The following is a 14,743-nucleotide window of genomic DNA, read 5'->3' as shown; positions in this document are numbered from 1 at the left end:
GGATGGGATCTAACAAGGGAGGAAAAAGGCTCAAAGGGACATTGGCACATATGAAACAAACTGGAATATAGACTTTAAGCTTTATATCAATGCTAAATATCTTGAACTGGATAACTGCACTTAAAGTGATTACATAGTGAATATCCTTGTTCTTATGAAATGCACATAGTTAAGAATAAGTATTCAAGGAGCATAATGCATACAACTTACAAATGTTCAGAAAATGGATTGATAAATAGTGAAAGAGAAAGAGAACCCACCCCAAACTTCAGCAACTACCACCCCTCATCAATCAGCACCCATCAACACTGAGGCAAGGCCATCCACCAGCAAAAAGATAACTAACTGAAGGCTCAGATAATGGTTCACATTTTTTAGCAATAAAGTATTTTAATTAAGATTTTTTTAGACATAATACTATTACACACTTAATAGATTATAGTATAGTATAACCATAACTTTTAAATGCACTGAGAAACCAAAATCTTAACGACTTTATTGTGATATTTGCTTTATTGTAGTGCTCTGGAACTGAACCTGCAATATCTCCGAGGTATACCTGTATACGAAACTGCTAGGAAAGGAAATACTATAAAGACAGAAAGTACATCAGTGGTGACTTGATTTGGGAGTAGGAAATGACTGCAAATGGGCACAAGGGAATTTTTTTGTAGTGATAGACATGTTCTAATTGGACATGGGAAGTGATGACAGTTGTAGGACCGTACAAATGTACTAAGGCTCTTTACACTGTACACTTAAGATGGGGGAATTTTATGGTATGTGAATTGTACCTCAATAAAGCTGTTTTTAACATGCTAAAGAATTTGACTGCTTTTTTAATCCTAACTAAGAATTTTTTTGGAGGAGGAAAGGCCATATTAAGTAAAGAATCTTAAAGGCTCAAAAATCATCTTCTCTAGCTTCATGAGTCAGCAACCCTACTTTCTGCACAAAGTAGAAGTAAAACAAATTTTAAGTATTTGAGTCTTTTTCTCAAAAGATTTTTTCAGAACATTCTGAAATGGAAATGATTCTAAGAGCCCACTTATTTTCAGTCAGAGTTAAAATGATGTATGTAAAGTAAATCCACAACGTTTTTTGGTTCTTTCTTCATTTTTATGTAATTATTTACAGTCGTGTATTTATCCCACAAATATTCACAGAGCACCTGATATGTGCTAGGTACTATATGTGACACAGACACCAACCTGTGCAGAGGTCATATTTTTCTCTGTTCTGAAAGGTTTTACTCCTTTAGTTTACAGGAGAAAAGACTGGTGTTTATACAAGTATATCAAATAATGAGAATTAGGAAGCTATAAAAATTGTGTAAGTCATAGTTTTCCAAGTTCTTTCTTCATTTTAAACCCAAGCTATACAATTAAAAAAAAAAACCCACAAAGTAATAAACCCAAGCTATTTGCTTTTCTTTTTTTTTTTAAGAACTCTTAAATATTTATTATATACACTTATACAAAATAAAAATACCTGTTCCCAGTTCTCCTTCTTAAGGAACTGGTAATAATTCATATGGAGTTTCTGGTAGTATATTAGAATTTGTGTGTTCTGTACTGGACAGTTTCACTCAGTTATACTAGAATGTCTCATGGCCTCAAGGCCTTTACTGTAGCATCCTTACATTTTTACTTATGCATTTGTTCCAAGTTCTCAGTCTTTTAGTCATCTCTCCTCCATGTGTGTGTCTGTGTGTATGCCCATATTTATAGGGATTTTTCCTGTAAGTCACAAATTGCAATCACATAGTATAACTCACTCCATATCTGGTGTTAACTTAAATGTACACCATGGAAATCTCTTCAAACAACATACATAGTTGTAACATTTTTTTGAATGGTGCATAATATTCCACAGTATGTTAATACCAGAAGATTTTAACCCATTATCCTATTAATGGGTATTCACTTTTTTCCCCAGCCTCCCCCCAGATGGCTCCCTCATCTGTTTGCTCAGTTTTTGTTCGCTGTTTGCACTATCGTCTGCTCACTGTCTGTTTTTTCTTTAGGAGGCAAGAGAAACCAAACTCCGGACCTCTCGTGTGCGAGGTGGGCACTCAACTGCTTGAGCAACATCTGTTCCCTTTTCCCAGCTTTTTGCCTCTACAAACAGTTATCACAATGAATACCCTTGTACTATATGCTTAAATTTCACTTTTGTTTCTGTGGGACACAGATCTAGAAGTGGGACTGCTGGGTCAAAGAGGTATGTCCTCTTAATTTTATTACATAATTTACAAATATCACTTTCATAAAGGACAGAATTCACATTTCCATGTCGTAATAACTTGAAAAGATGAAATTACTATCAATACAAGATTGCTAGCAATAAATCTGACAATAATGAAAATAATAAATTAACTTCAGGCTTAAATGCTAAAGTCATACTGAAACAAAAAAGCCATTCTTCTGCTTTATGAAGCATTTAAAAGTACCGGACAATTCTGCCATCATAGAAATCAAGTTCATATTCTAGTACAAAAATACCTCTCAAAAAAGAAAACAAAAACCTCTTCTATACCTGCAATGAACACCAAAAAATAAGATATATTTGTAACAATGTCATGTTACCAATTATATCTTCCATTTTAGATTCCTTGCTTTGGATCTCCTTCTCCTTATTCCTTCCTTCTGATTAAGACTAAAGTAATCTGATAATCCTGTAAATGAAAGGTAAATGTAAAAAAGTACACCCCCTCCACGCCATCGAGGATAAAAGTGCCTTGCTCTTTAACAGCTAAAACTACATGGTCAAACAGCCAAAGACTGATATTTTTTGTATTCTAATCTTACAGCGTATTCCGAATAACAGTTATTCCGAATAACAAAAATCCATCTAACAAATGAGGAGAACGTGTTCTGAAACCCTAAAGCAAATTCTAAAGCAAGATAGAATCAGGGGCCGGACTGCGTCACCCCGCCCATCCCGAGCCGCTGTGGATATGGCTGTTTCTCCCCAAGGGCAGCTGCTTGGAACCGAGACCAGGAGCCAAGATCCAATGCCCACCAAACTTCCCCGCCGCCCTCCCAGCCCAGCCTAGCCCTGTCTCGCCGCCAGGACGCTAAGGAGACTGCAGTCTCACCATCCCGAGTCTCTCTTCGGCCATCTTGGTTCTGCAGGCTGTGCACCGCCGGAAGTCAGCGGTTTCCCAGACGACCAAGCAAACGGAAGTTCTTGGGCCTGTGGACAGCAAGGCCGGGCCTGAGAGGGGAAGTAAGTACGTTGCAGAGGTTGGGGCGGGTAATCACATGGCTCTCTGGAAGCGTTTATGGGATCAGGGTCAGCATCACAGCCGGCTAGCCCCTGATGGAGTCGGTAAAGCAATGTGCAGCCAGGCGTTCCATTTATTCCTGGGAGTCCCTAACAACCCCCTGCAAAGAATGTTCCCTGCTGGAAAAATACCAGGCCACGCACGTGGGCGTGGCCAGCCGAACCTGGGGACCCAACGCAATCTTTTGGGTACCTTTCCCTACCCTGCTCCAGTCTGCGCTTATTTTAGGTCTCCCGGAAGTCCTGGTGTGTCGTCCCCCCCACCCCCCGCATCTCCCAAGCCCAAACCCTAGGCTATAGTCTCATCTTCACGCCTTACATTACAAACCTGTTTCTTGGCTGTTAGTATCCTGCTATGAGTGGAGAATGAATTGGGAGGGAAATAAGAATTGATAATCTAGGGGAGACTACAGGAAACAGTAAAAAAGAGATGATGAAACCGTTCAAATGGACTAGAGTGATGCAAAAGAAATGAAGAAAAAGTAAATTATATTCTTAAGAAAATTTAGGAGGTAGAACATAAAGTACATGGTACAGAATTGGATGTGAGGGAAACGGACTTGGACCAGTGGTTAGGGCGTCCGTCTACCACATGGGAGGTCCACGGTTCTAAACCCCGGGCCTTCTTGACCTCCGTGTGGAGCTGGCCCATGCGCAGTGCTGATGAGGGGAGCAGATGTGACTCAAGCAGCTGGGCTCCTACCTACCACATGGGAAGTCCTGGTTTTGGTTGCCAGTGCCCCCTAAAGAAAACAAGCAAGACAGTGAGCTGATGTGATGGCCTGGTGCAGTGAACTGACACAACAAGATGACTAAGTGAGATGACGCAACCAAGAGACAGCAAGGAAACAAAATGAGAGACATAACAAATGAACAAGGGTGGCTCAAGCGATTAGGTGCCTCCCTCCCACATGGGAGGCTCTGGGTTCGGTTCCCTGGTGCCTCCTAAAAAAAGATGAGCAGAGAGCAAGTGCAAACAATGGGGAGCAGGGAGAGAAATAAATGAAATTTTTTTTAAAATGAAAGGGCAAAGCAGGAGAACTGAGAGATCCATCCCTTTGGGCCCTGTGGACATTCCCCCTACAAAAGACTAAAGGCAGGGCAGGAGAGCTGAGAAAAATACCACACACTACCTTCAGTGACCTAAAAACCTAGTAGCTAGGCTGTAAGGCAGGAGGAGTTGTCCCACATTTCAAAAGCTGGTGGCTTGAAATGTAACATGGGACTGTAGAGCATAGCAAAACTTCATGTGAAATACGAGTATCAGTAATATTGCATATATGACTGTTTTTCTTTGAAACTGAACCAATGTACATTAATGTTACAAGATGTTACTATCAAGCAAAAGTATAGCCAAAGCAAAATATGGAAGTAGTGTATGGTAACATATTAATAATCTTCCATTAAGGGTTAAAAAAAAAAAAGTAAATGCACTAAGTGGAAGAAACTACAAAAAAGGTATTACATATTGGGAAGTGAATGTGGCTCAAGTGATAGGGCTTCCACCTACCATATAGGAGGACCCATATGGTTTGATCCCTCAGGACTCCAGGTTAAAAAAAAAAAAAAGCATGCCCACATGGCAAGCTGAGTACCCGCTTGAGTGCCCATGTGGTGAGGCAAGTGCCTGTGCAGCAAGCATGCGTAGCGATGGCCCATATGGAGTGCTGGCCCACCATGATTAAGATGCTAAAATATCTAGTGGAAGATGTGGACAATATGCAGGAAGTAAAGAAACTGTAGCAGTAACATGGCAATTATACAATCAATGAATTGTTAGAAATGAAATAAATATCAGAAATGAAGAATTTAACATTAGATGGATTTAACAGGCCAGCACAGGAAAGAATCAGGGAACTTGAAAACAGTTACATTGAAAATGTCCCTACCAAAAACAAGGAGGAAAGAGTGTGTGTGGGGGGGAGGGAACCCAATTTATCCATTCTCTGGTTTCTCTTCAGATCATACAGATCTTTCACCTTTTACTAAAGATTTCCATGGAGAGGATGTTATAAGTTTTTAATCAATGCCAAAAATGTACTGTGTTAATAGAGGGGTATGGAAAAATTTGCCATGTGTATGCTATGGACCATAGTTAGTGGTAATAGTCTAGTGATATTATCTCATAATCTGTAACAAAATGTTCCTCAACAGTGTGGTGTGTTGGTGAAGGGTTGTTGTATGGGAATTCTACACATGTGCATGATTTTTTCTAAGTTCACAATTCTGTAATAAAAATATATTTTTAAAATTCTACAAGAGTAACACAAATATATTCCAATATATTTGCAAACATGGAAAATAAAAATTATTAAAATTAAAATCAAGAGGTAGCAAATTACTAGACCCTGGCATCTTTATGGGTAATTTTATTTTTTAGGTACCAGGGCCGGAAATTGAACCCAGGACCTCATATGTAGGAAGCTGGCACTCAACTACTAAGCCACATTAGTTCCCCCATGTTGGTTTTTTCATTTGTTTGCTTTTGTTTTTAGGAAGCACCAAGGGACTGATCCTGGGACCTCCTATGTGGGAAAGAGGTGCTCAACCTCTTGAGCCACATCTGCTCCTCTTTATGGGTAATTTTGACCAAGCTTTCAGGAAATTGCTAAGTTCTATCTTGTGCAATTCTTCCAGGGATAGAAGATAGTGAGCCATCGGTACATTTTTATAAATCCAGCACAACCCTGATATCTGAACAGTGGAAGAGTAGCTCAAGAAAAAGAAAAAACAAAACATGTATGTGTGTGCATTGCATTTATCTCACTACCAAATACTTCAAATAATATACTAGCAAATTGAAGCTAGCAACTTATAACAGGACATTACACCATAACAAAAGTTTTATCTGAAGAGTGCAAGAATCGTTTAATGTTCAATAAATTATTAATGTAATGTCCCACATCAACTCATTAAATGAAAAAAAAAATACCAATTCATCCAAGATCTGTAGGATTCTAATAAAAGAAAAAAATAAAAAGATCTGTAGGATAGTATCAGATAATCTAACAGACATGTAATTGATGCCCTAGAAGGAGAAGTGAGGTGGGAGTATGGGATGAAAGAAATATTTGATGAGCTAATGGCCAAGAAATATGAAATATTAATGAACTACATCAACACAGATCCAAGAAACTCAGTAGACATATCCTGGTCAGACATATCCTTGCTGAAATCCAAGTAAAAGGCAGATCTTAAAAGCAGCCATAGGAAAAAAGACACATTATGGTCAGAGGAGCAAAAATAAAAATGAGGATAACTTCTCACCAGAAACAAATGAGTGGAAGAAAATGAAATGATTTCTTTTAATACAGATATTCTCTGACAGATAAAAGCTAAGGGAGGGGAAACAGAATTGGCTCAACTGATAGAGCATCTGCCTACCACATGGGAGGTTCAGGATTCAAACCCAGAGCTTCCTGACCCATGTGGTGAGCTGGCCCATGTGCAGTGCTAATGCACGCAAGGAGTGCCCCTATGCGCAAGGAGTACGCCCTGTAAGGAGAGCTGCCATGTGCGAAAAAGGTGCAGCCTGCCCTGGAGTGGTGCTGCACACACAGAGAGCTGATGCAGCAAGATGATGCAACAAAAGAGACACAGATGTCCAGTGCCGCTGACAAGAATGCACGTAGACACAGAAGAACACATAGTGAATGGACAAAGAGAGCAGACAACAGGGGGACCAGGGGGGAGGGAATAAATTTTAAAAATGTAAAAAGAAAAAAATTATTTGTTCAAAGGCCATATAAAAAGAGGTTATAGGCTAGATTTGGGCCAGTAGTCATAGTTTTCCAATCCCTGTAATATGCCGTAATAACAAAGTTAAAGAGAAAAAACATGTGATAGTCTTATTAGATGAGAAAAAGTATTTGACAAAACTTAACTCTCCTTCCAAGTAAAAATTCCCAACAAAGTAGGATTAGAAAGGAATTTCCTCAGGCTAGTAAAGAGTATCTATGAAAAACCTACAGCTACCATTAAAACCTTTCCCCTTAAAATTGAGAATAAGGCAAGGATGTCTGCTCTCACCATTTTAATTGAACATAGTACTAGAGGTTTAGCCAGTACAATAAGACAGGGCAACAAAGGAAAAAAAAAAATCAGAAACAAGTAGAAACTTTATTTGCAGACCACATGGTTGTGTATGTAGAAAACCCTACGGAATCTATAAGAGCTCCTTCTAGAACTAATTAATTTAGAATGGTCACTGGATTCAAACTTAATATACAGAAATAAATTGTATTCCTATACACGAGTGATAAATTGGAAAAATGAAATTAAAAAACCTAAAATATTATTTAAAGTAATCAAGTACCTAAGAAGAAATCTAATGAAAGGTATGAAAGACCTATATATAGAAAACTACTAAGCATTGCTGAGAAAAAGTAAAGCCCTAAATAAATAATGAGATACCATATTTATGGATTGACTAAATACTAGTAAGATATACATTCTTCCTAAATTAATCTATAGATCCAAAACAACCTCTATCAAAATTCAAGCAACCATTTGTTTAAAGATATAGACAAGCTAATTCTAAAATTTACATAGAAATGCAAAGAATCTAGAAAAGACAAAGCAATCTTGAAAAAGAAAAAAGTGGAGAATTTACACTGGCTAATTTCAAGACTTAATATAAAGATCCTTGGGAAGCGGACTTGGCCCAGTGGTTAGGGCATCCGTCTACCACATGGGAGGTCCGTGGTTCAAACCCCGGGCCTCCTTGACCCCTGTGGAGCTGGCCCATGCGCAGTGCTGATGTGTGCAAGGAGTGCCCTGCCATGCAGGGTTGTCCCCGCCTAGGGGAGCCCCACACGTAAGGAGTGTGCCCCGTAAGGAGAGCCACCCAGCGCAAAAGAAAGTGCAGCCTGCCCAGGAATGGTGCCACACACACGGAGAGCTGACACACAAGATGACGCAACAAAAAGAAACAGATTCCCATGCCACTGACAACAACAGAAGTGGACAAAGAAGACGACACAGCAAATAGACACAGGAAACAGACAACGGGGGGGGGGGGGGAATAAATAAATAAATCTTTAAAAAAAAATCCTATAATCTAGACAGTTGGTACTGATGTAAGAATATATAGATTAATATAGATTAATGGAACAGAATAGAAAGTCTATAAGTAGCAAAATAGCATATATTGACAACTGACGTTCAACCAAGGTGCAAGTCAATCTGATGGGTGAAGGAAAATATTTTAAACAAATGTTGCAGGATCAACTGTTGAAGTAAACCTCATTCTGTATTCAAAGAAATTAATTTGAGATGGATAATAGACCTTAACATAAAATGATATAAAACCTCAAACCATTAATTTGAGATAAATCATAGACCAAACATAAAATCTCAAGCCTTGAAACTTCTAGGAGAAAATATAAGTGATATACCATGTTCTCTGTAATGCCAGTATAGTCAATGACTTCTTGTATAGGACACAAAAAGTGCTATTCATAAAAGAAAACATTGAAGTATATTTATCAAAACAAAAATTTCTGTTCACCAAAAAAATCCCAGTAAATCCAGAATAAATAGCTCCTACAATTCAAAAACAAAGGAATTTAAAAATGAGCAAATGACTTGAACAGACATTTCTCTAAAGATGATATACAAATGGTCAATAAACATGTCAAAAGATGCTCATCGTTAGTCGTCAGGGAAATGGAAATCAAAACCACAATGAGATGCTACTTCACACCCGTTACAATGACTAACGTTAAAAATGGAAAATAACAAGTGCTGGCAAGGATGAGAAGATATTGGAACCCTTGTACATTGTTGGCTGGAATGTAAAATGGTACAGCCATTGTGGAAATGTTTGGCAGTTCCTCAAAAAGTTTAACATAAAATCACCATATGACCAGACAATTCCCCTTCTAGGTATATACCCAAAAGAACTGAAAACAGATACTTATACACTTACATACCAAGGTTCACAGCAACATTATTCACTAGCCAAAGAGGTGGAAACAACCGAAATATCCATCAAAAGATGATTAAACATTATATGGTATATACATACAATGAAATATTATTTGCCATAAAAAGGAAAGAGGTTATGATACATGTTATACCATAGATGACCCCTGAAATCATTATGTTGAGTGAAATAAGCTAGAAACAAAAGGACAAAAATGCTTCATGATTCTATTTAAATGAAATACCTAGAATAAGCAAATTCATAAAGACAGATAGTAGAATAGAACTTACAAGGAGCAAATGGGAGAGAGGATTGGGGACTTACTGCTTAAGGGGAACAGATGAAAAAATTTTGGTAATGGATGGTGGTGATGGTAGCACAACATTGTGAATGTAATTAATACCACTGAATTTGTACATTTAAAAATGGTTAAAATGGGTAATTTTGTGTTTTATGTTACCACAATAAGTAGCTTAAAAAAAAAAAAAATCCCAATAAGAAAATGAATAGACAAACCAGTCTAGAAAAAAAAAAATCAGAATATAAAGAATAACTACAATAAAAATATAATCATTTTAAAATGGGAAAAAGACTTGAAAGACCACAAAGGATGTACAAATGGAAGATAAGGAGTTCAACATCAACAGTCACCAGGAAGATGTAAATTAAAATCACAAAGATCATTTGCAACCACTAAAATAGCTAACAAAACACTGACCACAGTAAATAATGACAAAAACTGTAGAGCATTGGGGTACTGTCATACATCACTGATATAAGCACAAAATAGTAAAACCACTTTGAAGAAAAGGAGGACAGTTTCTTATAAAGTTAAAAATACCTTCACCATATGACCCAGAAATTCTATTCCTAGGTACTTATCCTAGAGATAGGAAAATATAAATACACACACACAACTCATATAAGAATATTCATAGCAGCCTTATTCATAATCACCCCAAACTGAAAACATTCTAAATGTTCATCAATAGAATGGATAAACTGTGGTATATTTATAGAATGGGATACTACTCAGCAATAAACGCAGAACAGACTACCAGTAACACAACAATATGGATGCGTTTTTAAAGGAGTGTAAGTGAAAGAAGCCAGAATGCAAAATTGTACATATTGATTCCATTTAGGAACATCCCAAAACAGGAAAAACAAAACTTTAGTGAAATCAGCAAGTGATCATTGGAGGAGAGAGGAAGGGGGATTGATTTGAAAGGTGTACAAGAGAACTTTCTGGGTTGATAGTAATGTTCTATGCATTTTGGGGGCGGTTATTATACAGGTGTATACAATTTTCAAAACTCATCTAATTGAACATTTAATTAGATCTCAATTGAAAATAAAGATGGGAGAGGATCACTCTTCCAGAAGCATGTGACCCCAACCCTTTACTGACCTACTTCATCTGTTTGCCTCAGTGTGATGTTTGGTCTCTAATCTGGGGCTAGGCCTTTGGTTATGGAATTTATCTTAAAGGGCACACAGTCAAGATCTCAAAGAAATAGCATTTACAATCTGTGAAGCAATTTTGTGGAATCAACAGTCTTTTATTTCCATTGGTTAATGAGCAACCCATGTGACCATTGTAAGGCACTGACTTGTACTGATTTGATTTTAATTTGGATACATGGTGGAGATCTGTAAGGGCACAGCACTTAACATACTTTATTGCAAACTAGTCAAAATAATGGGGTAAAAATGAATTCTTCAAAGACAAGCAGAACATTATCACTCCTCATTAAACCCACTCTCTGGCATTTGCTAGTCCAAATCAGTCCCAGGATTTCTGTATACAAAATCATTAGACATCTTTTCCAAAGCAGGTGGACACTCTGGCCATGTTTCCTCTCTTGTTAAAAAATTCCTAGTTACGTAGAAATGAACTACAAGTCAGGGCCACGTGGCTGGTAATTTATTAAAAAGCAAACTGTTCATTACCAAACAGACCAGCAATTAGGTTATAAATTAACTGAGAGCAGGTGCAGGAACTTAAAATTTTAGAGCATTCCATTAGAATGTCTATTGCCCAACTAAACCCACCAGAGGTGTAATGCTGGTTATCTTTTACTTTTTTTTTTTAGGAGGTACCAGGTATTGAAGTCAAACTTCATACATGTGAAGCAGGCACTCAACCACTGTGCTGCAACTGCTCCTCTGTTTATCATTTTATGCTTCACTCCCTCTCAGAAAATGATGTGATTTGAACAGGTAGGAGTACACATAGGAAGGGAGTCTTCCTGCAAGAGAAAGCTGGGGAATTCAACAAGTAGTGGTATTTTTGGATAGGCTCCCCAAGAAAATTTAGGACAAAATCCTGCTGTATATATGCTCACTCCTCAGGTATCACAACTTGGTCAATAGATTTCAGAGAGCTTGATTATTTCTACACAAGCCCCAGATTCATAATTACAAGAATAGTCATTTAATATGCACTGAAGTGGCTTCTAGGACATTACTACCCATTCAGAATCATATTTTAATCATCAGAAGGAAATTTTAAGTTTTCAGCTTTAAAAACTTCTGTAGAATTTTTACTATTGGGGATTACAGTTTTATATTTCTAAAACCATCTTCCAACCACCATTCTAAAAGGAACTTGAATACTCCATCTATGGCAAAAGGCAAGCAACTCGAGTAAATAGCCAAACTTTAATACAGGTGTAGTCAGTCAGTGAGGAGAAAATTACAAGTGCCAAGAAGCCAAAGTCAGGAAATATATGCATATGAAGTCAATGTGATCAGCTCAAAAGGTTAAAGACAGGCCTTGGGGGGAGGAGGGGTTGGAAAGATGGGACTTGCTTTTTAAAATGCTAGGATGACTTTCTAATGTGAAGGAGAAAAAGACGAATTTTGGGTCCTTCTTAGTAGTAAATATCTGAGAGTAACAACAAAAAGAGCCATGTTTTGAATACTGAAGAGCCCAAAATAACAATTAGTCATTAAGTCTTCAGGGCAATCAAAAGCTGTAAGTCCCCTAATCAATCTACATAATTTTAAAAGGTGTTTTTCGCAAGGCTGTTTGAGAAGCAGTTACAGTGTGAAGAAAAGAATATCCCATTAAATGTGAAGATCTGGATCCAGCTCTGCCATTCACTGGCTGGGTGACCTTAGGCAATCCAGTGAGTCTCCACATATAAACATGATTAAGAAATTCAAACCAACAAACCCTCTGTTCACTGCTGTACCTCGTGTCTGGAACAGTACCTGGCACCATGGGTGTTGATTACAGGAATCTAGGTTTGAATCTGTTCTGCTACTTAGTAACAGAGAAGTTACCCACTTTGGGTTTCTATACAGTTATAAAATGGTGATGGCAATTATTCGCATAGTGAGTTTAAACAAGACAATGCAATCTGTTCTATACTAATTTCTTATACTTACTTAAAAAAAGTTCATATATAAGACATGTTAAATTACACCAAAAATATATAAGGGCTGATAGGCTAAAATGTAAATCATAATGTAAAGCATAAGATAACTAAAAATTTAGAAAATTGTAGTCTAAAATATAAACCACAATGTAAACCCAAATGTTACCTTGTTTGAAAGCTATTGTCTCAATATCTGTACATCAGTTTCAGTAAATATAGTATGAGTATGTTAAAAAAAAAAGTTTAGGGCATTTCAGTTTTGTCATGGAGACCTATCATATGTGCCCAGGCAACCATGATCTCCTAGTTCTGCTCCCCAAGCCACAAGCCTGCAAGAACCACGTTTGTACTGTTGACTCTGCCCCATGGCCTTGTCTGATAGGTCTGTCTACATGGGTCTCCAACAGTTAACATTTAACACCCGGAGTTGTGGTGTAGTTGTAAGGAAAAGCAGAACCTGTTTTATATAGAAAATGATATAGATGTACAAAGGAACAGAAAATGCCAGGAGTTCAAAATGGCTTTCCATTTCATAGACCCAGTCTCATGCTGCCTTGGGAGTCTGAGACAGCTCTGTATTTTTTTTTTTTTTTGGCCTAAAATGTATGATTATGCTTTTTTGTTTTATTTAACCTAAAGATATGGTTATTTGTACTGGCTTTGTTTTCCCATTAATTTTCTTTCATCCTTACAATATTCCTATAAAACAGATAATGTAACTTAATGAACCCATGTAATCAGACAAACATAACCCTACCATAAAGTCACTGTGTAACCATTTAGAATTAAATCTCTGTAGTTTGTTTCCTTATTTATAAAATAAGATAACAATGTCTATTTTAGGGCTGCTTAGAGAACACTAATATAAATAAGGCATCTGGCAAGAAGCACTCAACAAATTAGAGCTACTATTAGTATCCCTGTTTTTACAAAAGGGAAAACTATGGTTGAGAAGTATCAACATTCTTTCCACCTCACCATTTAGGGAATAAAAATAAGAAAATCCATTGTTTTGACATACAAGATTATTTTAAAATGAAAGTAAAAGAAATTTTTGAGCTATTAAATGCTCTGAACTTAATTAACTAGAAGTATGCACTGGCTTGATGTAAATAGGCTAATAACCAGCTTTCTAACAAATGTTCAACCTCCTTTGCCCAGATGCTACACTACTTTACTGTAATTTCCCAGATGGATTCCCCTCTCCCCTTTGGTAAGAGAAAGTATTGCCAGTTGGCATGAGAATTCTACTTTGCTTGTCACATCTACTTCTCAGTAAGGCTTTTGGTTTTGTGAATTATTTTCTCCAAGTGATCCACTTACCAGAACACTGACAAAAACAAATTGGGCATTACACACTAGACCCTTGGGTGAAACCATTTCACAAAAAACTCAGGTTGGACCCACCCTGAGATTGTGACTTTACCAAAAAATACTTTTGACTCTTTTGACCTAGTGTTCAGCTATAGTCCCTCTTTTCTACAACCAAAGTCAGTCTCTATCAATGGTGTCAACCTTGTAGGCACTTTAGAAACACCAGGGATGAGGGGAGGGTACTTACTGGGGATGAGGGAAGGAGAGGCTTTTAAAAATATTGATTCCCAGGTTACACCCCAAAATAATTAAATTGCAATCGCTTTTCAGCAATTCTAATGTGCCACAAGTTTGAGAACCACTGGTCTAGATAATGTCATGGATAGTAGCATGAAGTTGCAACACAAGACTAAGAGAAGTTGGAATATGGCCAATGCAGTTATTCTTATAACCACTATAAAAATAATGTAAATGCCAACATTTTTAAATTGGGAGAATTCTCATCAAGTCAGAATGGAGTCCAACTAGCCCAGAATTGTCTATTCTTAAAAATTCTGGCTCTTGCAGATGTACGTTTGCAACTCCAGGATTACTTGAGATCTCTATGATGATATGGTCGTAATTTTGGCATTGCTTAAGCTGCTACATTTCAATGTTTGATTACTACCCTGAAAATGGCCCTAAGTCAGTGTATGGTCTAATCAGTCTGAAAACTGCTTTTCAAAAGAATCACCTATTACTTTTCCCATCCTAAATGCTATCTAGAGAAAGACCAACAGTAGTTGTCACCCAAGTTGGAGTTAAATCCCACAAAAGGCAAAAAATAATA

The 14,743-nt window shown here is 37.4% G+C and overlaps 1 protein-coding gene and 1 pseudogene across 4 annotated transcripts in view; one reads left to right on the top strand and one right to left on the bottom strand.

Annotated features, from left to right (window-relative positions):
- BBS4 (Bardet-Biedl syndrome 4) overlaps nt 1-3,538 on the bottom strand; it is a 69,157-nt gene extending 65,619 nt beyond the window's left edge. Inside the window, exon 1 of one of the 4 annotated variants that reach the window (XM_058294461.2) lies at nt 3,101-3,538. In XM_058294461.2, coding sequence (XP_058150444.1) covers nt 3,101-3,124 — 24 coding nt within the window. In that variant the 5' untranslated portion in view covers nt 3,125-3,538. Of the gene's footprint in view, nt 1-2,588; nt 2,678-3,100 lie in introns of those variants that run through there. The other 3 variants (XM_023590311.3, XM_071214286.1, XM_058294460.2) reach the window with 3 other exon arrangements.
- A 1,691-nt stretch (nt 3,539-5,229) lies between these two features.
- Nucleotides 5,230-5,317, top strand: LOC111765439 (U5 spliceosomal RNA; annotated as a pseudogene).
- Nucleotides 5,318-14,743: the final 9,426 nt, after the last annotated feature.

Source organism: Dasypus novemcinctus, chromosome 3 (assembly GCF_030445035.2).
Source record: "Dasypus novemcinctus isolate mDasNov1 chromosome 3, mDasNov1.1.hap2, whole genome shotgun sequence".
Taxonomy (NCBI): Eukaryota; Metazoa; Chordata; class Mammalia; order Cingulata; family Dasypodidae; genus Dasypus; species Dasypus novemcinctus.
This window is presented reverse-complemented; position numbering and strand designations above follow the sequence as displayed.